General features: G+C 36.7%; 1 protein-coding gene across 5 annotated transcripts in view; it reads left to right on the plus strand.

The window, feature by feature from the left end:
* Window positions 1-2: 2 nt before the first annotated feature.
* Window positions 3-25,289, plus strand: part of EDEM3 (ER degradation enhancing alpha-mannosidase like protein 3) — a 68,440-nt gene continuing 43,153 nt past the window's right edge. For 3 of the 5 annotated variants that reach the window (XM_042924487.1, XM_042924488.1, XM_042924489.1), the window contains exons 1-5: window positions 3-320; window positions 5,271-5,316; window positions 19,105-19,205; window positions 19,737-19,776; window positions 24,912-25,024. In XM_042924487.1, coding sequence (XP_042780421.1) covers window positions 160-320; window positions 5,271-5,316; window positions 19,105-19,205; window positions 19,737-19,776; window positions 24,912-25,024 — 461 coding nt within the window. In that variant the 5' untranslated portion in view covers window positions 3-159. Of the gene's footprint in view, window positions 321-5,270; window positions 5,317-13,746; window positions 15,454-19,104; window positions 19,206-19,736; window positions 19,777-24,911; window positions 25,025-25,289 lie in introns of those variants that run through there. The other 2 variants (XM_042924491.1, XM_042924490.1) reach the window with 2 other exon arrangements.

The raw sequence follows: 25,289 nt of genomic DNA on the forward strand, positions 1-25,289 counted from the left end.
CCGGCTCGGCGGTTTCGGGAAGCAGTTCGGCTACGGCTACCGCTTGCGTTGCTCCGCATCCCGCCCTCGGCACGGCTCGCAGCCCCCTTGCCACCCGCGTCCGGCAATGTGTCCCACCGGCCGGGCGTAGCCGCTGCGCGTGCGCGGAACCGCAGGGCCATGAGCGAAGCCGGCGGCGGCCGGGGCTGTGGGTCCTCGGTCCCCCAGCGAGCGCCATGGAGCCTGGTAGCGGCGACGGCCGCCTTCTGCCTGGTGTCGGCCACGTCTGTGTGGACGGCGGGGGCCGCGCCCATGAGTAGGGAAGAGAGACAGAAGCTTGGGTAAGGGTGCCTGGAAGCCTGGGGTGGGTTTCCTCAGGAGGTGGACCACAGGCGAGGTGCCTGTCATTGCGACCCGGGCGTGCAGTGGCCTCTCCTGTCGCGATTGGGACAGTTGCCCCGCGAGGACCCTGGCGGGGAGGACAGGGTCCGGGAAGGTGGGGATCGTCGCCCGCAGTGCGACCTCGGGGGACCATCGGGGTGTCGCCTGGGCCGTCGGTGACATGTGCAGCCTCCTTGAGGCCATCCGTGGTGTGTCAACGCAGCTGCCATGTCAATGTCCCGTGAAGGGGGCTACAGCTCGTGCCACTACGCGCCAGAGTCCTGTGGTTGTCTTTCGTCGGAGACGTGGTTAGATTCTCGCACAAGTGAGCTCCCAGCTGGGAAAATGTTGCTGATCTCACAGTAGTTAAGGAAATAGTCTTTACACCTGTTACGGAAAAGGGGGCGTACGTTGAAATTTGAACTTTACACATTTACCATTTCCTTGCAGTGTTTTGTTGCACTGCACTTTCTAATAGAACAGTATTTGATGGTATTACTTAGAAGCCTCAGTTAATTATACCTGTTCCCTTTGTTCAAAGTAGTCTTATCAGTCTTGAGAGTGTGATAAAATTATCAGTTATATTTACAGCATTTAATTGGGCGTCACTATTCCTAATATATGCTAGGTCCCACAAATTAATAAGAAAAAACCAAGAACCAGTAAGAAGATGGGCAAAGGGTATGAAGAGTTAATTCACACAAGAGGAAATGCAAATGATCAATAAACATGAAAAGTTACTCAATCTCTTAAATGTGAGAGATGGCAGATTAAAGCAATGAGACAGCTCTTTTTTGCCATCAGATTAGTACAAAACACAGGTACTAACTAACTGAGGTGTGAGAAAAGACTTGGTGGGAGTGTAAATTTGCTGTAACTTATTGACAGTATCTCCTAAAATTTAAATTGTATCTACTCTTTGATTCATTAATCTGGTCTCAGGGAATCCTACAGAAATAAAAGCACTCTTGATGTAGAGATAGGTATACACGGATGTGCATTTTTAAGGACTGGAACTGTTTCTTGGAGCATCTGTATTATGGAGTAATATTCAGATATTATGGAGGAGGTAGAAGGCCATCCAGGATATATTCCCAAGACAAAAATGCAAGTTGTAGAATAATATGTATAGTACCATCCTATGTTCTTTTAAATGCAGAATAGAAATTGTCAAAGCTCAGAAAAACATGGAAAGATGATTACCCCTGGGATTAGGATGGAGGTGAGATGGAACCATCAGTTTTATTTTATATACGTACTTCCTTATTGTTTAAATCATTGCAAGAGTATTAGTTTCTTAGTAAGACAACGATTAAGAAATAAGAAAACAAAAGATGCTTGATGGAAAAAAAAGTATCAGCTACCAAAACAAAAATATCAGGAAATTCTCTTTTAAAAAAAAATTTTTTTTCAAAGTTTATTTTTGAGAGAGAGAGAGAGAGAGAGAGAGAGAGACACAGAGTGCGAGTGGGGGAGGGGCAGAAAGCGAGGGAGACACAGAATCTGAAGCAGGCTCCAGCCTCCATGCTGTCAGTACAGAGCCTGATACGGGCCTGGAACCCACAAACTGTGAAATCATGACCTGAGCCTAAGTTGGATGCCCAACCGCCTGAGCCACCCAGGCGCCCCAGTAAACCCTTAATAAGTATCTTACATTTTCTCTCTTTATGAATTTAATGTATCCTCGATAACTGTTTTAATGAATGCCCTGCTCTGTGCCAGGTTCTTTACAGCTCTGTAATCCTCCCTGTTTCTTAATGAGGTGAATGTGATTCCCGTGGTGCAGATGAGGAAATTGAGACTCAAGGTCAACTTGTTCAAAATCAGAGTTAGTAAATGGTGGAACCAGTATTCAGACCCAGATCTGTGTGACTTCAGAGACGTTCTCTCCACTGTGTTGCACTTCATAAGATTTGGAAAGAGAAGCTTAAGTCTAAGGATGGAACGTATCTTATTTGATCACCACTCCCTTTTCTCTTTTTTTGTTAAAAATTTTTATTTGAAGAAGAGTCATTAGTTAAGTCATTTGTTGACCAAAATTAATTTTTAACTGGAAGAATCCAACCAAAGTGGCTTGGAATTTCAGCTCCAATTTTGAGAGTAAGAATCTGGAGCTAATAAACCGCAAATACATAATTGCTTGATTGCTTTCCCCTCTGGGAATTTTTGGGAACCTGATCTGATTCATTAGGTTTACCTGTATGATTTTTTTTTTAAAGCCCAAATAATGATTTATGATAAAAAGCATAAAGTGCCCCACCCTTTTTCCTATCCTACCAAGCCAAACTGATGATACAGACTGGAATTATCACTAATAGTAAAGAGTTGCTCGATTGCTTACAGTTTATGGAATTTTTACTTGGTCATATGTAGTCTTATCCTTCCTGGAATACATTGTTTTTTGTTTTTGTGATTTAAATATTACAGCAGTTGTTAATGTTCTCTTTTCATTAAAAAGAAAAAGTATAAATGCAGTTTCTATAGCACATTGGCAGGCAGTGTAATTTTAGATAAAGCTGACTTACAAAAATTATTTTAAAGCGAAGAAAAAGACATAATGTTTGAACTATGGATCTGATTTCCAACATATTTTTATTCACTTGTTGAATAGATATAAAACCATCTTAGAGACATTTTCTTCTGTTGAGTATAGTTATCTACCATTCTGTATTTAAATATGACTTTGTAGACTTATGTGTTTAAGTAGGAGAGAGAGAGCACTGAACTGGATATTAAATATCTCCACTTTGAAGTATGTGTTGTGAAATCTGATGATCATGTACTGCATAAATGTAAGGGTTGGAAAATAACACGGTCTCATATGCAGTCGTGATTTATTCATAATCATGAAAATCAAGGGCTTACGAAGTTTGGGTTACCGAGTTACAGTTTATGTTATCTATAATGCGTGTGTCTGGGCAGTGCCATTGCCAGTTAAAGGAATTTGTACCTCTTGACAATAATCTTGTATTGATTCCATTTCGGTGAAAGGAAGAAGGATTTCCTTATTCCATTTGTTGATATCAGTGCTTGAAAAGAAAATCTTAACATTGTTTTTGGTTGTTTATTAGCTAATTTGAGAGATCTTTATCATTTGTAATATAATAAAGAAATGTATGGAAGAATTCTTTAAGATACTCCATAGTTTTCTGAGATAACTTGGTCCATATTCTGTCATACATATAAACACATACAGAATTAATGTTTTAGCAAAGTGATGAGATCTTGTTTTAAATGATTGTTTTAAAATGATTATTCATAAAAAGTTTGCCAGGCCTTATTCAGTTTATAAGTTTGAGTGTGCTTGATTTTGCTGGTCATTATAGCCAGGATCTGGAAATTAGTTCTTTTCTGTCTGCTAGCTTTATTATTACCAGTGTTTCATTATCCATGGTTACAGTTTTTAAAATGAGAATTTCAACATAACAGGAAGTAAAATAAAATTATACCCAGCCATTTTCTCTAACACTTTCTTCAGTTCTTGCTATTAGTGATTGGAACTTTGGGAATAATAGCATTAATAAAAGATTACCGAATTATTTTTCCTTTGCTAATTATTTAGATATTTGGCTTTGTCAAACCATAACATTAAATGTAGAACAAGGCCAGCTGGGTGGCTCAGTTGGTTAAGCGTCTGACTTTTGATTTCAGCTCGGGTCATGATTTCATAGTCCTGAGGGACCGTGAGATCGAGCCCTGAATCAGGCTCTATGCTAGGCTGGGCCTGTAGCCTGCTGAAGATTCTCTCTCCCACTCTTTTTGCCCCTCACTTGTTTGTGTGTGTGCTTTGTGTGCTTTCCTGCTCTCTCTCTCTCTCAAACAAACAAACAAACAAACAAACGTAAAACATTTGTAGTTTTTTGTATAGTTGTCAAGACCCCAAACTTGAGAGTGTTTAATTGAAAGACTAGTTAGTTGGTCCAGACAGTACAGATTTTGACTTAGTAAATCTGATGTGGGGATCAGATATCTCCATTTTAAACAGTCATCTTGGGGATTTTAAGACACAGAGATAGCCAAAACACACAAATTTCTTTTTGAGGATTATTTTTCTCATTTTATTTATTTTTTTGATGTTTATTTTTTGAGAGAGAGAGACAGAACAAGCAGGGGAGGGGCAGAAGGAGACAGAGGATCAGAAGCAGGCTCTGTGCTATCCAGCTGTCAGTGCACAGCCCAATATGGGGCTCAAATTCACGAACCTTGAGACCATGACCTGAGCTGAAGTAGGATGCTTAACTGACTGAGCCACCCATGCGCCCCTATTTTTCTCATTTTAGAGATGAATATTATTTATTTGACTTTTGACAGTTTTTTAAAGGAGCAGAGAGTACATCATAAAATCATAAAATTGGTCTTTTGAAAGTGTGAACAAATATGTATTAATAAGTATGTATTAAAGTAAGCATTAGTGATTTTATTTAAAAGGGAAAGTAGAAGCTGTTAGAGTACTGTTATTTCATATCCTTACACACCCACCCCTCTCTTGCTAGAGTATATATACTCTATATAAGCAATAAATGGTAACAATTCTTCTTTTGGAGGTCTCCAGCAATATTCTTCCTTTTAAGACAGATGTGTTAAATAATTTTTTTAAGAGGTAATTGTTTTTCAGCATCAGACTTCCTTCTCTGTGCACGGCATCCATCATTTATCAGTTTTCTTAGGGAACATAAGGTAAATTTTACATAAATTGCTAGGAATAGTAAAAGTTTTGCCTAGCCCTGTGTGTTTCATGAAAGCTTGTCTATTCACACTGATGTATTTCTTGACTCTGTTTATGTCTTTTTCTAACTATTTTTTTCTTTTGTTTTTTAATTGGTGCACGTTTATGAAGGAGCTGTAGCTTTTTGAAAAACAGTAAATAGAATGTTCTTAACTTTTTTCTATTTCTGCTCTTTTAAAATTAGGAATCAAGTACTGGAAATGTTTGATCATGCTTATGGTAACTATATGGTAAGTAAAAGGCTTATCTTGACACAATTTATGTGAGCAGATGGTTGTATCAGCACAGTCACCTGGGAATTTTGAAACCTGAATTAATAGCACATTATTTTAAAGGAAGTTTTTAAGAAACAGTGCAAGCAGAGGCTAACAGAGTATTCCTGATAATTGGTTCTTAGAGGACCAGTTTATTAAATAGGTAAAAATTGAATTAGATTATGAAACTTTGTACTTAGGTTGTTTCCTTTGGTACTATCAACAGTGTTTATTGAGTGGTTTATATAGCTAGATACTGTGGATGTACATGAATAAGATGTTCTCTCTGGCCTTCAGGGAAATTATTCTCTTAATTAAAAAAAAAAAACTGCAATATTACTTTATTACTCTGAAGAAAACCGTTGCTTAAAAGAGACAGAATATGACCTAGTTTCTGTCCAAATTTATCTTCATAGTGGTCTTTGAATATATTTTTCTTTTCAGATACACTGATTTGTACGGTTGTAAATGTCTTAGTGTTCACTGGGGTTGAAATAGTTTCAGTTTTGCAAGATGAAAAAGTTATGGAAATCTGTTGCTCAACAGTGAATATACTTAATGGTACTGAACTTAAAAATGGTAAATTTTGTGTTACATGGTTTTTTTCTTTTTACCACAATTAAAAATTTAAGGGGCGCCTGGGTGGCTCAGTTGGTTAAGCGTTCAACTTCAGCTCAGGTCATGATCTTGCAGTTTGTGAGTTTGAGCCCTGCATCAGGCTCTGTGCTGACAGCTTGCTCACAGCCTGGAGCCTGCTCTGGATTCTGTCTCCCTTTCTCTCTGCCCCTGCCCCGCTCACACTCTGTCTCTCTCAAAAATAAATAAATATTTTTTAAAAATGAAAAAAAGAAAAAAATTAATACCCAGGTGCTTGGGTGGCTCAATCAGTTTAGCATCCGACTTTTGATTTCAGCTCGGGTCGTGATCCCAGGGTTGTGGGATCGAGCCCTACATCAGGCTCTGTACAGAGCATGAAGCCTGCTGAAGATTCTGCCCCTCTCCCCTGCTCATGCTCTCTCTCTCTCTCTTAAAAAAAAAAAAAAAAAATGAATCCCCACACAGTACAGGGGAGCCATTTGGAGGACAGTAGGGCTGAGTGGGTTGTAACTGCCCCCCTACTTCTCCGTGCCTCTTTCCCCTTAATACAATGATCTTAGACTCCAGGGAAAAAGTGTTTAATTTCTAAAAAGATGAACTAGCAGGGAAAATTTGAGAGTTGCAAGAAAATTTTCTGGGTAAATGTGTGTCATTTTGAAAAGAGTAATCAAATTATTCTGAGAATACTTATGACTTTGTTTTTACGTTTTAAAATATGCTAGCAGATTTTCTTTTAACATGAAGGCCTATGAAATATAGTTGGGAAAAGTTTGGCAAAGAACTCATTTTGATTCTGCTTTAAGTATTTTGCAACTGATTCTGTGAATCCATTTTTACATATATATTACCCAAATATCTTCATATATTAACATCTTTATAAACATCTAAGTACATACATACTTTATGCATTTTTGTATTGTTTCAGCATGTTTTATATTTGATACTTCCTGTTCCTTTCTGTAGTGCACATTTTAAAATGTTTTTTTTTTTTTTTTAAAAATTTTTTTTAAATGTTTATCTTTGAGACAGAGGGAGACAGAGCACAAGTGGGGGAGGGCAGAGAGAGAGGGAGACACAGAATCTGAAACAGGCTCCAGGCTCTGAGCTGTCAGCACAGAGCCCAATGCGGGGCTTGAACCCACGAACCGTGAGATCATGACCTGAGCCAAAGTCGATGCTTAACCAACTGAGCCACCCAGGCACCCCACATTTTAAAAGGTTTTTAGAAAATAATGGTAATGAAGTTTCGGGTATTTTTGCAATATTGAAAACACAGTTTTAAATTCATATCTAAAGCTCTTGGCCATTTCCTTAATATTTCTTTCAAAATTATTTCTCTCTGGTTAATTCTATTTGAGCCAAGCATAATTTAAAAAAGCTAGGCTAATAGTTTTGAGGTGGTCAAACGGACCTATGCTATACCCTCAAACCTTAGTCATCTCATAAATGCATACTTTTGGTTCCAAAGTTGAATAGCTGGATCAATTCAGTACATTTCTTTTTTAGAGTTTGTTTATTTTATTTTTGAGAGAGGGAGAGAGAGAGAGCAGAGTGTGAGTGGGGGAGGGCAGAGAGAGAGGGAGACACAGAGTCCGAAGCAGGCTCCAGGCTCTAAACTGTCAGCACAGAGCCCAACGCAGGGTTCAAACTCATGAACCGTGAGATCATAACCTGAGCTGAAGTCTGACTGAGCCATCCAGGTGCCCCAGTTTAGTACATTTCACCGTGAAGAGGATCCTGTCTTTGTAAATCACAGTATCTTTAATGTCTCTTATTAGGTAAATGGCAGAAAGTTTTATCAATACATTTTTTCCTATTATAGAATGCACTGTAGTAAGTGGGTTTATAACAAAGCAGACACTGAGAACAGCTCTCAGAGGACTTCCTGGTGTAGTTCCTATTTATTGGATCCTAACTGGGAAACTTTGGTATACCTGCCTTCTTATAAGATCTAAAGGAGAGGGATTTCAACCCCAAAGATTGGGAACTCCTGGAATTAACACTGTCTTCCATTTTTCTGGTGGATCCACACCTATCTGCAATCCACCGCAATAGATATTTTTATCATTTATTTATTTATTTCTCCGTTTATTTATTTCAAGAGAGACAGAGAGAGTGAGCGGGAGAGGGACAGAGAGAGAGGGAGAGAGAGATCTGAGGCATGGATCCAAGCCCGATGTGGGGTTTGAACTCACGAACCATGAGATCATGACCTGAGCCAAAACCAAGAGTCGGACACTTAACAGACTGAGCCATCCAGGTGCCCTGCAATAGATATTTTTAAACGTTCAACTCTTTTACAACATGAGTGACTTTTGTAATGTACTTATGCTCAGTTTATGTGAAATTTGTAACATAAGATTTGGTCTAGAATTCTCACTTCCCCTTTTCAAGTTCTGAGCTAACCTGAAACAGTTCTAAAATATTAAATAGAGACCAGGTGCTCTATATTTGTTATTTGAAGTCAGTTGAAAATTTTTTCCAGTTATTGTACTCAAACAGTATTAGTTTGCTGTAGAGCAAAAGTATATAGATTTTGGAATTAGATGGATTTGAGTTCTAATTCTTTCCTGGCTAGTTAACAGCTGGGACCCTAAACAGATCATTTAACCCTCTGAGCAATGTCTTCCTTTGTAGCCTGTAAGATGGTTGAGAACAGGGATCATTTTAATATGATTAATATTATGATTAATAATATGATTTTAATGAATTTTTAATAAATTCATCTTTTATAGGTCTTGTGCCTAAAATCATGCCTGGTACACAAATGCTTATTTATTTAATTTTTTTAAAGAACTGAATTGTATTCTTGTCAAGATGTAATCAAATAGTGGGGTTTTTTGTATTTGATTATTATGATATATCTTTGCCTCATAAATTCAAAGAAATCATTTAACAAGCTTCATTAAAGATATGAGTTTATGGTGAATTTTGGGATCTAGAAGTTTACTTCTTTTGTTGTAGTTAGTTGCCTACTATGCCGAAATATAAAATGCCTGGCACATAGTGGACTGTTAATAAGTGTTGAAATCTTTTCATTTCTCACTAGTCCTTCTTAATATTACTCTCCATTCTAGTGCGCGTTTAGAGCAATTCCTTTTAACTTCCTTAGTTCGTAGGAAAACAGTATTTTCCAAAGAATACAATATAAAGAGCAAGTGAGAAGTCTGGAAATGGGACAGGACACCCTAAGGTAGCTGTGTCACCTGCCAGCTGGGTTGCAATGAGACAGTTAACTAATCTCCCTGAGCCTGTTTTCCTCATCTCTCTCCAGTGGTTATTGCCTGCTCCACACTGCCATTGTAAGGATTAAACAAGTTAATATCATTCAAGTGCATAGAACTAGTGTCAGGCAAATAGGAAGCCCTGTATAAGAGTTTGCTGTTATTGTTACTAATACTATCATTATCCATTCTCTGCCTGAGATTGAAATTGCCCTCCTAAACTTCATCTGGATTCTAAACTCGTTCCTCAGATTGTGATTAGAACTTCTTTAAAACACACATTCTTTTCTGTTCTAGGCATGTACTCTTTGAGCTTATTTTTTTCCTTGTTTTTGTTTTTGTTTTTGGATTCCCCAAGTTCTGCAAATGTTATTTTTCAATAACAGTGCCCCGCCAGCTTTAGGTAGGGCAATACAACTCTGCCATCTTTTGTTATATCCAGGCATTTTCTGATTTTAAATATTTTAAAACCAAAATATTTTATCAATATTGGTTTAATATTAATATAATAACAACTATGTTTGACGTATCTCTAGTCCCAATCAGACTGCAGTTCATCCACAATAAATTGCACAGATGGCTTTCTTTTCCCCCCAAATAACATGAAATTTGATGTTTGTTTTGGCAGTTCTTGTGTGGCCTAATTTAACCTCAGACCATAGCCACTATAGCACTTCTGTTAGTATGTTTTTAGTATTTGTGCTGAGGTTAGTTTGCAGATTAAGTTAGACAACAAAATGGCATGTATTTAGGCCACCAAATGCAGAACTGCTTTGGATCTGAGCTCTTTGACCTGATATTTGTCTCCTGAGGTTTTTCCTGTTACTGTAGACAACTCAAACTGTTACAAGTTGTAAAAAAAAACAAAACAAAACAAAACAAAAAAACTGTACTTTGGTAGAGCCCTAAACATTACAAATAAACTTTAAAAGAGTTGGTAAGAACAGTTTCTTGTAACTCAGTGGAATCATACCTAATAACCACTTTTAAGCTTGATTTTGTGAGAGCACGGTTCAAAGAAACAGATTAGTCCTTATCATTGGAACCAAAGGAACTGTTTTAAAGCGTAACTTCCTTAAAAATTTCTAGATTTGTGTAAGTTTTCTTAGAATTACTTTTTTCTCCTAATACTACTTCCTTTAAACATTTTTTATTGTGGTAAAAAGTATCATAAAATTTACCATATTAACCATTTTTAAGTGAACATTTCTATGGCATGAAGTATATTCAGCATGTTCTGTAACCATTACTATCTGTTTCCAGAACGTCTTCATGTTCCACATTGGAAACTCTGTACCCGATGTTTTCTTTTTGATAGTTTGCTCATCAAAAAGAGTAATTCTGTAAATAAAGTACTTTTTGAAAAGCAGTGCTATGGCTGGGAGGAGGTAAGTTAGGAGCTTAAATGTGCCTTTTTTGTGTGTAGAGGAGTGTGGGACTACCTTTTTGTTAACCACTGTTCCTTGGTCTGTACTTCTAGAGCATCCTAAAACTGCCAAAATGACAAATTCTGTAGTGTTCTCTTGTGATATTTTATCATGACACTCTGATACTCTATATAGGACTTGAACTTGGTAGAACACAGGTTTTTTTTGTTTGTTTGTTTAGTTAGGTATAATTTATAGACAAAAATCTTTAAGTGCACAATTCTGAGTTTTGACAGTTGTATACATTTGTTTAATGACCACCACAGTCATGACATGACATTTTGGTCACAAAACTTCCTCGTGTTAGCAGTGAGTTCCTTTTCCACACCTCTGACCTCCGGCAACCCCTGTGATCTTTCAGCACAACAGTTTTTCCTCTTTAGGAGTTCATATAAATGGCATCGTATAGAATATAGTCTTTTGATTCAGATTTCTTTTGTTTAACATGATGCTTTTGAGATTTTATCTATGTTGTTGGATATACCGTAGTTCTATTTGTTGCTTAACCGTAGTTCCTATTTGTTGCTTAATAGTATTCAGTTGATTTGATAGAGCACATTTATTTATCCACTCACCAACTGATAAATAAATATTAGCCTTGTTTCTGGTGTTTGGCTACTATTAAAAAGACTGCTGTGAAAATTTGCTATGCATGCAAATTTTTATAAGGACATATATTTTCATATGTTTCCCAACTAGGAACGGGATTGCTAGGTTATATGACAATACATTTGACTTAATAAGGACTGCAGGGGTGCCTGGGTAGTTTAGTTGGTTAAGCATCCAACTGTTGATTTCGGTTCAGGTCACGAGCTCATAGTTTGTGAGTTCGAGTCCTGCGTCAGGCTCTGTGCTGGCAGTGCAGGGCCTGCTTGGTATTCTCTGTCTCCCTCTCTCTGCCCCTCCTCCGCTTGTACTCTGGTCTCTCTTTTTCTCAAAAATAAAACGAACTTAAAAAAAAACCAAAAAACTACAGAACTTCCCTAAAGTGTCTGTAATATTTTGTATTCCCCCACCAGCAATGTATAAAAGTTTCTGCATCTTCCCCAGTGCGTTGTATTTTCAGTCCTTTTAATTTCAGCCATTCTAATGGGTATGTAGTGGTATGTTCTTGTGATTTTAATTTGACTTTTCCTGATAACGGGTGATGCTGAAAATCTTCCTGTGTGCTTAGTATATCTTTTTTTAGTGAAGCCTCTGTTCATATCTCTTGTCTATTTTAAAATCAAGTCATTTGTCCTGTTATTGCTGAGTCATAAGAGTTCTATATCCTGGATATCCTTTCTCACCTATATTACATATCACAGGTATTTTCTCCCTATATGTGCTTTGCCTTTTCATTTTCTTAACAATGTCTTTTGAAGGGCATATGTTTTAAATTGTGATCAGTTTTCTTTTTTCTTTTGCATGCTGCCTAAAAAATATTTGCCTAGCCCAGGATCCCAAAGATTTTCTTGTTTTCTTCTAGGCGATTTATAATTTTAACTTGTTCATTTAGATCTATCACTCATTTTGAATTAGTGTTTATATATAGAATGAGGTGAAGGTAAATTTATATTTTTTTCTACGTGGATATCCAATTATTCCAGCACTGTTTGTTGAAAGGATATCCTTTTATCACTGAATTACTTTGATATCTGTATAAAATTAGTTAACCATATGTGCATGTATTTTTTCCCATTGATCTGAATATTTTTATACTAATATCACACTGTTGTAAGTGTGATATTAAGTTGTGAAATCAGGCAATGTAAGTCTTTTAGCTTTTTGTTCTTTTTCAAAATTGTTTTGGGTATTCTAGATTCTTTGCATTTCTGTATAGGTTTTAGCATCATATTGTCAATTTCTACAAAAACGCCTGTTGAGCTATTGATTGGGCTTATGTTGAATCTATGGCTCAATTTAGGGAGTTTGACTTAACAATATTGAGTCTTCTATTCCACGAACACGGTATCCATGTCCATTTATTTTGGTCTTATTTAATGTCAACGTTCTTTTGTAGTTTTCGGTATACAGGTCTTATACATCTTTTATTAAACTTACATATATTTCATATATTGATGCTTTTGTAAATTGTAGTTTTTCAGATTTGTTTGTCCAGTTGTTCACTGATGTTATACAGAAATACAATAACTTTTTGTCGGTTGATCTTTGTATCCTGCAACCTTGCTAAACTCACCTGTTATTTGTAGTAGTTTTTTGGGAGAAATTCCTTAGGACTTTCTACATTGTCAATCACATCATCTGCAAAGAGACTTTTCCTTCTTTCCTTCTGATCTATGTGCCTTTTATTTCTCATTATTATTACAGTGGCTAGAACTTCTAGTATTATTTTGAAAAGAAGTGGGAAGGTCCTTGCTTTTCTCCTAATTAGGGAGAAAGCAGTTAGCCTGCACTATTAAGTATGATGTTAGCTGTTGGTTTTTCATAAGATGTCCTATAATAGGTTGAGTAACTTTCTTCTCATTTGTAGTTTACTGAGAGTTTTCATCATTATGGAATATTGAATTTTGTCAAATGCTTTTTCTAAATCTGTTGATATAATCTTCCTAAAAAGTCTGTTAGTAGTAGGACTTTTCAACAACATTATTATTTATCATTTATTCATTTCATGTAACATTATTTCATAAGTTATAATTGATCAAAAACCAAATCGATTGATTTATTGGAAACTTTTTTCTCATGTAATTTTGAGTACATACTTTATGCTAACATTCTGCTCTGTAGAGATTAAATCTTATGAGACAGCTGCACTTTTGTTGTTGTTACTCGTTTCTCCTCAGTGCTGAGAAACATTTCATAAAGTACACTCTGTAAGAGGACAACAAATGTTCAATGTAGGAAGTAAGTCTGATAGTTTAATAATTTAGCTAAATGAAATCCTGATACCTGAAAAATGTTTTAATAAGTGAATGTAGTGAACAAAAGAGAATAGGAAAATTTGGGGTGAAAAAGAACTGATAAACTTATGCAGTTCAATCAGTAATTAGCATATGCTGTCAGTATGTTGGAGATGGTATATTAAATATCAGTTCATTTTTGGGGGGAGGAATACCTTATCTGCCTCAAGGAGGGAGGTATTTAAGAAGAAGGATATGGAATATGACATTTTAAAAATGTGTATAGCTTTGGAAATTAAATAGGTTGATATTTTTAATAACTCACTTTTATAAATAATGCCTTTGATGTTTTTAGGAAAATAAAGTCTCTTCCCTTTGTTTTCAGAATTGGTTTTACTAAAGTCATTGTTTGATGCTGCTTTGACTTGAGTATTTTAGAGCAGGGTTCTGTCACTTCAGTGCTCTCGTAAATTTAAAATCTGATATGGAGAGCCTACTCTGTTTTGTTTTATGTATTTGCTCTTGCTTTTAGCTAGGCACATGTTCTACTTAATTTGTGTAGGACTCTTTTCTCACCTGAGTTTTATTTCTGAGTGATAATCATTAAGTGTGTTTCGTGGTTCTGTGTCATAGCAGTATGAAGTAGTTATCCCTTGTTCTGGCAACATACTGTGAAGAGAAAGTATTCCTGTACCTCAAATAGACAGGATGTTTGACGTATAATCATGGCTGCTTATTTGCCACATATGCACTGCTCTGGATTTATGCAAACCAACTGTAGTTCACTTTGTGGTCAACCCAAAGAAAAGGCTGTGGTTTTGTTTTTATCCTTAATCTTGAAATAGGGGTGTGTGAAGTATTTTTACATCTGGTTCAAAGCTCCCTAATTTGATTATTCTGCTTATAATTGCTATTAATGTTTTTCTTATCTAGATAAGCCTAGGGTTTGAGTTTCATATTTAATTTCAGACAGAGGTGTTTGCGCATGTATGTGTTTTTGTGAAACCCTAAAAATAGTAGTATGAAGGCTTCTAAGCGGTGGTTTCGCTAGTAAGGAACTCTTTACAATTAACATTTGAATGATCTCTTACAAAGTTGCAAAATACCTCGGCAAGCTGAAAAAGATACCACTTTTTTTTAGTTACTTCTAATTGTTTATGTGCTAAATAGGAAAGTTAAGCAATCAAAAATAGTATGCATTCTGGGAAATCATAGTTCTGTTGGGATTAATACTAAAAAAGAAATTAGGAGCTTAATATGTTAAAAGACCTATAAAAGTTATTAGAAATTTATGCTAAAAATTTTATGTAATACTAAAATTACAATATGTTCAATTCAGAAATTAGTAGCTGCATGTGGATTCTAATTATAGTGCAAGCAGTTGTTGTCTGGAATCCTTTCCTCAGGAAATGAATCATTATGGAGCACTGCACTTTTTTAAATACCTGAAGGATTGCAGTCTTCAGTGCTTTTTGTATTCTTTAGCCTACTTTATTATTTTTTTGTCCTTCCTTTTCTGTTTGACCATGTGTTTAGTGTTCCTATCCTTTATTCTGTTTTTCTGCTGCTATGGATTTGGAATATAGATAACTGAGTTTAGTGAGAGGCAGTAGGATAGAGTTGGACGTGGAATTGGGAGTTTTTCTGCTGAACTCCAAGAATTAAGAACCATAGGGGCATACAAGTATAGGACGTACAGGTCATTCAAAAAAGGGTCGGACTAGTCTTAGAAACTTTGCCATAGCCATACTCAATGCAAGAAGGTCATAGAACAGTATCCTCAGATTTCTGAAGGAAAGAAAATACATCTCAAGCATTTTATAAACATTTTATTTTTCAAGTGTAAGACAAGAGACATCCTAACCCAGGAATACCAGAGAAGTAACAACACTGTTGACACTCTTTTCAAACCGACAAACAAACACCTATCTGAGGACAGGTCCAGGCAACCAATAGCTGAATCAAAATAAAAAGTCAGGAATGGAGAAGCCACAGAAAAATGGTGTGTGTTGACTACTACTTAAGGTAAAATTCTAATACTAGCAACTGTGAGAATTATGGTTCTAGACCAGAATAGAAATGTTATAAACATCTTAAAATCTTTGTCAAAACATTTAAAATTCTTGTGGAACCTGGGTGGCTCAGTCGGTTAAGCGTCCAACTTCAGCTCAGGTCATGATCTCACGGTTTGTGAGTTTGAGCCCCATATCAGGCTCGCTGCTGTCAGCATGGAGCCTGCTTTGGATTCTCTGTTCCCCTCTCCCTCTGTCCCTCCACTGCTCATGTTCTGTCTCTCTCAAAAATAAATAAACCTTTAAAAAAAAACATTTAAATTCTCTTCTAATGGTTATAAGTATACAGAGAAGATTTTAAAATAGCAAAACTCATGTTCAAAATATTAGACCCTTTGCAAATTGAAGTGTTACTTCTTTGCAAAAACTAACAAGAGGATCCGATAGTTCTGGCCTGGCTTGCCTTCATCTCACTGTGTGATCTAAAACAACAGAGCACACATCTTCTCTGTGCAGTGGTGAATTGTCCCCCTTTCAAAATTTGGATCCGTTTGAAAAATTTTGCCCTTTGCACTATGTACCCTGAAATACCTCTGGGAATTTCTTTAATGGGAAGCGTTGTGCAGGTATCGTTTCCCTTGTGACATCTTCACCCTTTATGTCGCAACTACTTTCTTTATCTTTGTAGATAATTATGCCTTCACTTGGTTCCTCCAGCTGTGTACCCGGCGTCTCTGGAGTGATCTGGCGTCCTCTACATTCCGTGGCCAGCTGTGCTATACCCCATTTACGTTCAGTTCCATTTGCATTTTCAGTGTCCTCATTTTCCATTTCTTTGCTGAACTTTCATCTCTGTTGGCTAATCTTTGTCGATGATCCATTTTTGTAAAATCATCAAACTGTCATGCACGATTACCACTGGCTGACAAGGAGACAACTGCACACTTGCTGTGCATGAACTGAAAAATAGATACACAGTGATCACATCACTGACAGACTTCGAAAGAAGTGTGTGGTTGATCACGGATCATGATGAGCATCTGTTACTTACATAGGGACTTGTGGATCGAAGAACTGGCACTGAAGTTTGTGTTTTGTGCACTTACTGCAGTTAATGTACATACGGTGGTTGAAGTTTGAACCATGTTGTTGAGGGTTTATTTAAATAAATTACAGAAACTTGTATATAGTGAAAGCGAAGACCGCCTATAATATAATTGACAAAAATCCTAAATTGAATGGGGAACAGTATGAATGTATTAATCCTATTATTCTTGTCAGGGAGTCAGTAAATACTGTCTGAAATTGAAATACATGAGCACAGTGATCTAACCTCTAAATGTTTTTCATAATCATATCATTAATTTTAGAGGAATCTTTTAGGGACTGTCCCCTAGAGAAGAAAATATAAAGTTCAGCAGGTGTTTCTGGTTTCTGTCCTTTTCTGTTAAGACCTGTAGCCATTAGGTGGGGATGTGCCAGTCAAATTTCACTGAGGCAACTATCCAACTTAAAGAACCTACCTCTGGCTTGCGGCCATGTGTGCAGGGCCAGTTCCATCAACTCTCATACCCTTTGGGCATTAAAATAATTCCCACTAAAGCCTCTGTTTATTTCTAATGCCCATGTTGTGGTCACTGCAGCTTCATCTTCTGTATCCCATTATTCACTTTTGGTACTTGAGAATTTCTTTTCTTGTTCTCAGGCTCAACTGTGTATTTAAAATAATTGAGGGGTGCCTGGGTGGCTCAGCCAGTTGAGGGTTTGACTCTTGATTTTTGCTCAGGTCATGATCTCACCGTTTGTGGGCTTGAGCCCCACATCTGTCTCTGCGCTGACATTGCAGAGTCTGCTTAGGATTCTCTCTGTCTCCTCTCTCTGCCTCTCCCCTGCTCGGGTTCTCTCTGTCAAACATACATACATACATACATACATAAAATAATTTAACACTGACACAACATTTCTGTGTGTTTGTAATAAGAGGGAAGATTTTTTTTGCATGTGCTTTATTACCATCTGGATTAGAAATACTCTGTCATGGTCATTCTTAAAAAAAAATTCCTCTCAAAATAATATTGCAAACATAAAATTCCTATTAATAACTATTAAGAAATGGGTGAAACCTATAGAAGAAAACTAAATTCATAAAAGAAGATCTGAAATAATGTAGTGACATTCCTAGATGGGAAGACTCAATTGTTAATGGTATCAATTCTCCTCAAATTAGGCTCTTCCAGTTAAAATTTCAGTGGAATTTTAAGAAAAATTGAAAGTTTTCCAGAAGAGTAAATTTGAAAAAGTAGTTAAGAAAATTTTGAAGAAAAATAATTTGGGGAGAGTAAATTGCTATACTAAGTAGCAAGGTATGGTGCAAAGATAAAGTAATCAAGATAATGGTCTGGAGCAGGAAATAGATCTGTAGGGCAGTAGAAGTAGGAAACAGGTCCATCAAGCAAATCGGACTGTAGAACAAAATTGAGACTACAGAAACGTGTGTATAGACAATTTTGAGCTAATCTGTATTTCAAGCAATTAGGGAGAAGATGGATTGTTTAAAAAGCAGCATTTAGAAAATTAGCTATTTTGGGGGACAAACACAGTTAACGTCCCTATTTTATATCAAAAAGAGAATTAGATTCCAGAGGGAATTGGATCCTACATTGGATTGATCATCTCCTATGTTAGTGAGAGTATTACAGGGATGTAAATTAGGGATGTCTTCAGTTTGATAGGTATCAAAAATTAAATATTTAATACCTTTGACCCATTGGGTCTATTTCTAGGGATTTAATCTATAGAAATAAAAGCATATGTGCAAAAGATATATGCATATAGATGTTTATTGTAGCATTGTTTATATATTGTGAAAAATTGCATTCAACCTATATGTTCCTCAATAGAGGAATAAGTAAATTTTACTGTATCTATACTTTGGAATATTGTGAGGTACTATGAAAGGCAATAGGCTCTGGAGGCAGGTTGCCAGGTTTGAATTCTGGATTCATCATTTACTAGTTGCATGTCTGAGCTTACTTAACTTTTCTGGGCCTCAATTTTCTCATCTGTGCGAAAGGGATAATTGAATTTGTTTCAGAGGGCTGTGTGATAATTAAATGAACTAAACTGCACAGAACAGTGCTTAGAACATAAGAACTCAATAATAATAGTTAATATTAAGTGATCATTTTGCAGTTACTAAAAAAAAAACCAAAAAACCCTAAAATTCTAGCACGGAAAAACCGCACTGTGATTTAAGTAAACAACTTTTAGAGCATTTTAGAGCAGTGTATGCATATGGCATGAGCAGCTGCTTGTAAATAAAATGTAAATTATATATGTGCATGTATTTTAATATATGTGGATACATTTGGAAACATAAATGCCAGTCTTAACAGTAGTTACCTCTGGGGAATGAGATTGGGTGGAACAGGAGCAGATTATCAGATTTTTAAAGAAATATTTTTTTGTATGGTTTTTTTTTCCAAGCAGTTTTTCAAACATTTGTAACTAAAGTTTTAAAAACAGATCCCATAGACTGTAAGAATAGTAGAACTTCTAACTTTTATCTTACCCTGTTTTTTTAATAACTGCAAGAAGGTTGTGTCCTGGGTGATGTTTGCTTTCTCTTATTTTTCTCAGTGACTCACTAAAATTTTCCTTGCAGGAACATGCTTACCCAGCTGATGAACTCATGCCTTTAACCTGCAGAGGTCGTGTTAGAGGCCAGGAACCAAGTCGGGGTGACGTTGATGACGCCTTGGGAAAGTGAGCATTAACGCAGTGGGTGGTGTGGCACCTCCTGGGTCCCAAGTCTCAGGCTTCCTAGATGTAGCTTACAGTTGTATTTCTGGGGATTGGTTAAATTTCAAGGACTGCTTTAAGTATTAACATTAAACTCTTTTATTTCCTTCTGTTATCTTTTATAAAAAATCAGTTTACCTCTTAAATCAGTGAAAAGTTGTTTGCTAAGATGAATATAACTTTTGAAATGTATATAAAGTCTACACATTATAAGGTGTTGATGCTTTAATGTTTTTATTTGCTTTAAAAAGAGTTAATGAATATTTTCATTTGAAAGATATGTAGATACACTGAACGTTAAAATGTAATTAATGTTCAGGCTTTTCAGGTGCCTTCAGTGCTTTTTTTATAAGTTACATTGTACTGTAGATGATTGGAAGTACTAGCTAATAGAAACTACCAGTCAATAAGGCATAGATACATCTTTAGTTATAAATTCATGGATAAAGTATTCAGAACTCTAATGGTTTGTATCTCATTATACTTGTTTCTTAGATTTTCCTTGACACTGATTGATTCTTTGGACACTCTTGTGGTAGGTTGGATTCTTCTTGAATTTACTTATTTTATAAATTTCATAATATGCACACTCGAATATGAATACGATCATTACACAGTAAGTCTGAAGTAGAAGTTTTCAGAATTTAAGGTGTTCTGCTTTCACACTATTGAGTTGATTATTTCACGTGAATGTCAAATGAAATTATGTAGAAATCATGGAGACAATGAAATAATTTGTAGATATGTCAGCTTATGTGATGGGACTTTTAATCAGGAAGGTTGCTTCCCTTTATACAAAGAGATTAAGAAAACATCATTGATATATTTGTTCCATGGCATACTACAGTGATAGTAAAATTGTTAAACTAGAATTCCTATAGGTTATATTCATTTAAAAAAATTAATTTTTACCCAGCAGTGATTTTTGGCACTAAGTGATCACTTCTGGGCAATCCTTTTCAAGCTCATGGGATATAAAATCATTTTAATTAATTTTGATTGGGGATGGTCTGTTACGACAGAGGAGAAAGATTGAGTTCTAGGTGTCATGATTTCTAAATACAATATCTTTCTAGTTTTCTACTTTTAGACCACTTACAGTGTAAAAGTAGGCTTGTTTCAGGATTTTCCTTAGGACATAATTCTCAGCTTTGAGTTAATATCTCAACTACTGATTAATATTTTAAAAAACAAAACAAAAAATCTTTGGGGTGGCAGAAAATTTTCAGAACCAAGCTTTTCTTCCCAGTATTGTTTCTGCATTGTTCTTTCGCTAGGCATTTTCTTTTTCCTCGCCTCTGCATTCCCCGCCCCCCCTTTCACTTCCCTCCTTCTGTACCTGGAGGCACAAATTACCACTCTGGGAGGAACTAAGTGGTGTTATTTATTTGTAACTGTAGCTGGGTTATACTCTTCGCGTGTACCTTGATTGACATGGTGGAGTAAGCAAAGAGCAGTAGCTCTGTGTTAGGAAAGACCATAGGTGAAATTACGTTTATTTCTCATTCTGTCAGCTTTATCCTTCCCTGTGGCAAGTTCCCCATCATCTCTCTGTAAGCTCTTAGTTGATTTTCTTGAACATGGATCTCAGATATCATATGCTGTAAAACATTTTTATCAGAAATAAAGGAAAAAAGGTGGTTTCAGTCTGTGTAACTTTCCCATATTTAGAAATCTGTTGGCTTCTAATTGAGTGGTCATTAATTATTACCCAGGTGATATCTTTCAGGTTTTGCCAATTATATACTTTGGCATCGGTTCTCAAAATATCCCAGCAGCAGCAGCAGCAGCAGCAGCAGCAGCAGCAGCAGCATCACCTGACAACTTGTTAGAAATGCAAAATTCTGGCGCCTCATCCCCAGACATACTAAATCAAAGTCTGGGAGTGAGGCCCAGTAGTCTGTTTTTTAACAAGCTCCCAGATGATTCTGATGTATGCTAAAGTTTGAGAAATACTGGATACTGATGCAGTGTTTTTTAAACTCCAACATACCACAAAGTCACCTGGGCACCTTGCTCATATGCAGATTCTGATCCAATAGACTGAAGCCAGGGCCCAAGAGTCTCTGTTTCTCATAAGCTGCCACTTGGTGGTGCTGCTGTTGCTGGTTAGCTGACCGTGCTTTCGATGACATGGGTATAAACTTGAGTTCGGGCTCTTTGTGACTGTACTGATGTATGTGACCTTAGCCAAATTATTTAACTTCTCTGGGTTCCTGTTTTCACCTCAGAAGGGCCTAGACTAGGCATTTAAGTTTCCTATTCACTGTAAGGGATTATTTCTTACTGATCTTTGGTTCAGATTCAGATAAGTAACTCCTATTTGTCTGTTTGTTGAAGCTATCCTCAAGAAGGGTTAAGAAGGAAGATTGATAAAGTCTTACAAATATTTAAAAAATGATACTTTATATAAACTCTTTAAATTTTAGTATTTTCAAGTAGGAATAACCTAAGTAACTTATTACATATCATCATAACTTCATAACACTATTTTAAACATTTTCTTTTTAATTTAAACAGAAGAATTAAAGTCGTTTAGACAGTTTTTTTTTCCTACATTTAAAAGGAGTGCTTTCTCATGGGGCGCCTGGGTGGCGCAGTCGGTTAAGCGTCCGACTTCAGCCAGGTCACGATCTCGCGGTCCGTGAGTTCGAGCCCCGCGTCGGGCTCTGGGCTGATGGCTCGGAGCCTGGAGCCTGTTTCCGATTCTGTGTCTCCCTCTCTCTCTGCCCCTCCCCCATTCATGCTCTGTCTCTCTCTGTCCCAAAAATAAATAAAAAAACGTTGAAAAAAAAAAAAAATTAAAAAAAAAAAAGGAGTGCTTTCTTGTACATTTCATCAATACATGTATTAATATTTCTAATTTACTTTGCCTTGACTTTGTGATTATTTTGTGATTTATTTGAAAATATTAATAGAACATATCACATATGTACATAAAACTCTATTTTTATTTTGGTCATACCATGATATGTTAAATAGAATTTCTGTTGTCCTAGTTTGATCTTTAAATTTAACCTGTTCCTGATTCTAGCCACCTAGTTTGTATTGATGTAATGAAGCCAAGAACTAAAACTTTAAATTTATCTTAAAATTTTACATTACCATGAAATGTATAGAAAGAAAGATATCAAAATAAATTAAAGATGATGGGGGAAAGGAAGAGACCTGAATTCATCCTTTGTTATCACCTAGGAGCTTAAAAGGTCATCCACTAAGGGCGTCTGGGTGGCTCAGTCGGTTAAGCATCTGACTCTTGATTTCAGCTCAGGTCATGATCCCAGGGTCTTGAGATCAAACCCCTCATCAGGCTCAGCACAGAGTACAGAGCTTGCTTGGGATTCTTTCTCCCTCTCTTTCTCTCTGCCTCTTCCCTGCCCGTGCCCTCAACTCACTCTCTCTCTCTCTCTCTCTCTCTCTCTCTCAAAATAAATAACCCATCCCATCAACCAGTAGAGGATTTGGAGTGAATTTTCTAATTATGGATCAAGAGACTTTTCACTTTTATTCTCCTTTGAAACAAATAACACTGGTCCAGTTCTTGGAAGTAGTTCTCAGGAGATAGACTCAGGAAGAAGAATAAGATTAACAAATGATACTGAGAAGTATATGTGTGGGTGAGTGAAACAGTTGTGTTTTATTCTAAAAGTGATAAAGATATGCATCTGCGCTCGTTGGCTGCAGAATTTACTTGGACTTGGAGATTGACAAGGAAAAGCAGTTAGTTTAAAACCAGGCTTCATAGTATATTTTACTCAGGACTTACCCTGAATTTTACTTTTATTTGAATTTTAGTCAAATTCTTATGGAATGTTTTATACTTAAATTAGAATTTTTAGTGAAAGTATCGAATCAGGTGAAAAAGCACTAGAAAATATTATCGAACAGAAAGATAAAACAATCAAGTGAAGGAAAACTGTTTTTCATGGATTTAGAGTCTAAATACCACATAACTGTGCACCTGTCACCGAACAGTCTATCACAACCATAACTCAGGAAGCCAGCAGCTAAGACCTGGCACACTGTCTTGACCAACCGCTCCCTCCTCGGGAATCCTGAGGGGGCTGGACAAATCAGAAACATAGCTCCTGGCTGGGTTTACCAACACTGGTGGCAAACAAACTCTGATAAACTCTGAGAAGTCAATAACTCAAGAGAGAAGGGTTTGGAAAAGAGATTTATTTTGGGTGCCGACACCTGGGGGAGGTGGCAGGTATAAGCCTTACCTCTTGGTAAGTACAGCTGACCTCTTGGCAGGCAAGATGGACACCTAGAATTTTATAAGGGGAGGTTGGGGAATGGGGTGGGGGGGGTACATGCAGGAGAACAGGCAGAGAGCTTGTGATCATGGCGGGGGTCCGTAGGTGTTCAACTCATGATCATGGGCAGGGAAGGGGGCATGTAGGTTGTGGTCTTCTAGGCATCCCATTGATATCAGGGCTTTTCTGGTCTGGCAGTTGGAATGTTCTGGTCACTGCAAAATGTCTTGTCAGTGACTCTAGGAAGTTCGATAAGAAATAAGCACAATGGGTTGTAGTTAGAACTTGAGTTAAGCGGTCTTGTCTATTTATGGTTTTAACTGTTGGCATCAGTAGTTGAGCCTGAGGGCTCACTGACACAGTTTTAATTGAGACTGAAAAAGCAACTGAAATGCATTGGCCACTTTATGGAGCTCATTGCAAGAATCCATAGAATTCTTAGGATTCTAGATGCTCGTGGTAATAATAATTATAACAGCAATGATATTAAACACTTATTAAGTCAGGCACTCTGCTGAAAGTACTTTATATATATTACTTAAGAAATCAGTCCTATGAGAGTAGGTATTTCTTCTTTTTATGGGTAAGGGAACAGGCTCAGAGACAGAAGTCACTTGACTGAGATTATACAGGTAGGGAGTGAAAGAACCAGAGTTCAATTCAGGGCTTGCTCTTGATCACAACATTATACTCCTCCTCAATTAGGGCTCAGGGCATCCATGGATGAAGATGGCAGGTAGTGTTTGGTTTAGGATCAGTCATTCTCTGAAGGATGTGTTTGTTCTCTTACAAGAGTAAGCAACCTAGGGGCACCTGGGTGGCTTAGTCAGTTAAGCGTTGGACTCTTGATTTGAGCTCAGGTCATAATCTCATGGGTTGTGAGATCGAGCCCTGCGTGGAGCTCTGTGATGACTACGGGGAGCCTGTTTGGGATTCCCTCTCCTCTGCCCCTCTCCTGCCTACTTGCGTGTATATATGCAACTGTCTCTCAAAAAATAAAAGTAAGAGTAAGCAACCTTTAAAATGATGTTTGGTGAATAGTTGATGTTTGGTAAAAAGTTTTCAAGTTGTTTTGACTTGGAAACCAAGTCAGTGAGATGAGTAGAGCTCGTCTCATGCAGCTCTAGGTCATGGGTTATATATTAAGAAACTGGTTTTGTGATGACTCTTGTAAAGTCTTAATGATATTTTCATGTGTCTAAAAAAGAAGTGTATAAAGATTCCTTATAATGTAGGCATTTAATTTGGGGGGGTTAGATACCACATTTTTATCATTGGCTTGAGATAAACATTTTGTTTGTGTCACTTTTTAGAGTCTTAAGGTATTAATTTGCTTTTAGTAGCCATTCTAACACTATTTCTCTTTTACTTGGTGAAAAAGAACTTTATTTTCATAACTTTCTTCTCCTAGGTATTAAATAAAACTAAAGAATTTGAAGATGCAGTGAGAAAAGTTTTAAGAGATGTTAATTTAGATAATGATGTAGTTGTATCAGTCTTTGAAACAAACATCAGAGTTCTTGGGTAAGTATGTAAGACACTAAAGCTATAACTTTAATAACAGAAAAGCCTAGGGCATACTGTTTATTTCTTGATGGTACTAAAGCAAGAAATTTCTTAAGTTTAAAAGATAAAAGTTGGGATATTATGAAACACAGCGGCTGTGAGATGGCCTTGCATTGTATCACAGACAGCAGCAGGCTTTGGAAATAGTTGTAGACTCAAAGGTAATCCCTGTATGTTGTTAAAAAAAAGGACTAGAGGTTGAACATTTGCATATCAGCTATAT

Source organism: Panthera leo, chromosome F3 (genome assembly GCF_018350215.1).
Source record: "Panthera leo isolate Ple1 chromosome F3, P.leo_Ple1_pat1.1, whole genome shotgun sequence".
NCBI lineage: Eukaryota > Metazoa > Chordata > Mammalia > Carnivora > Felidae > Panthera > Panthera leo.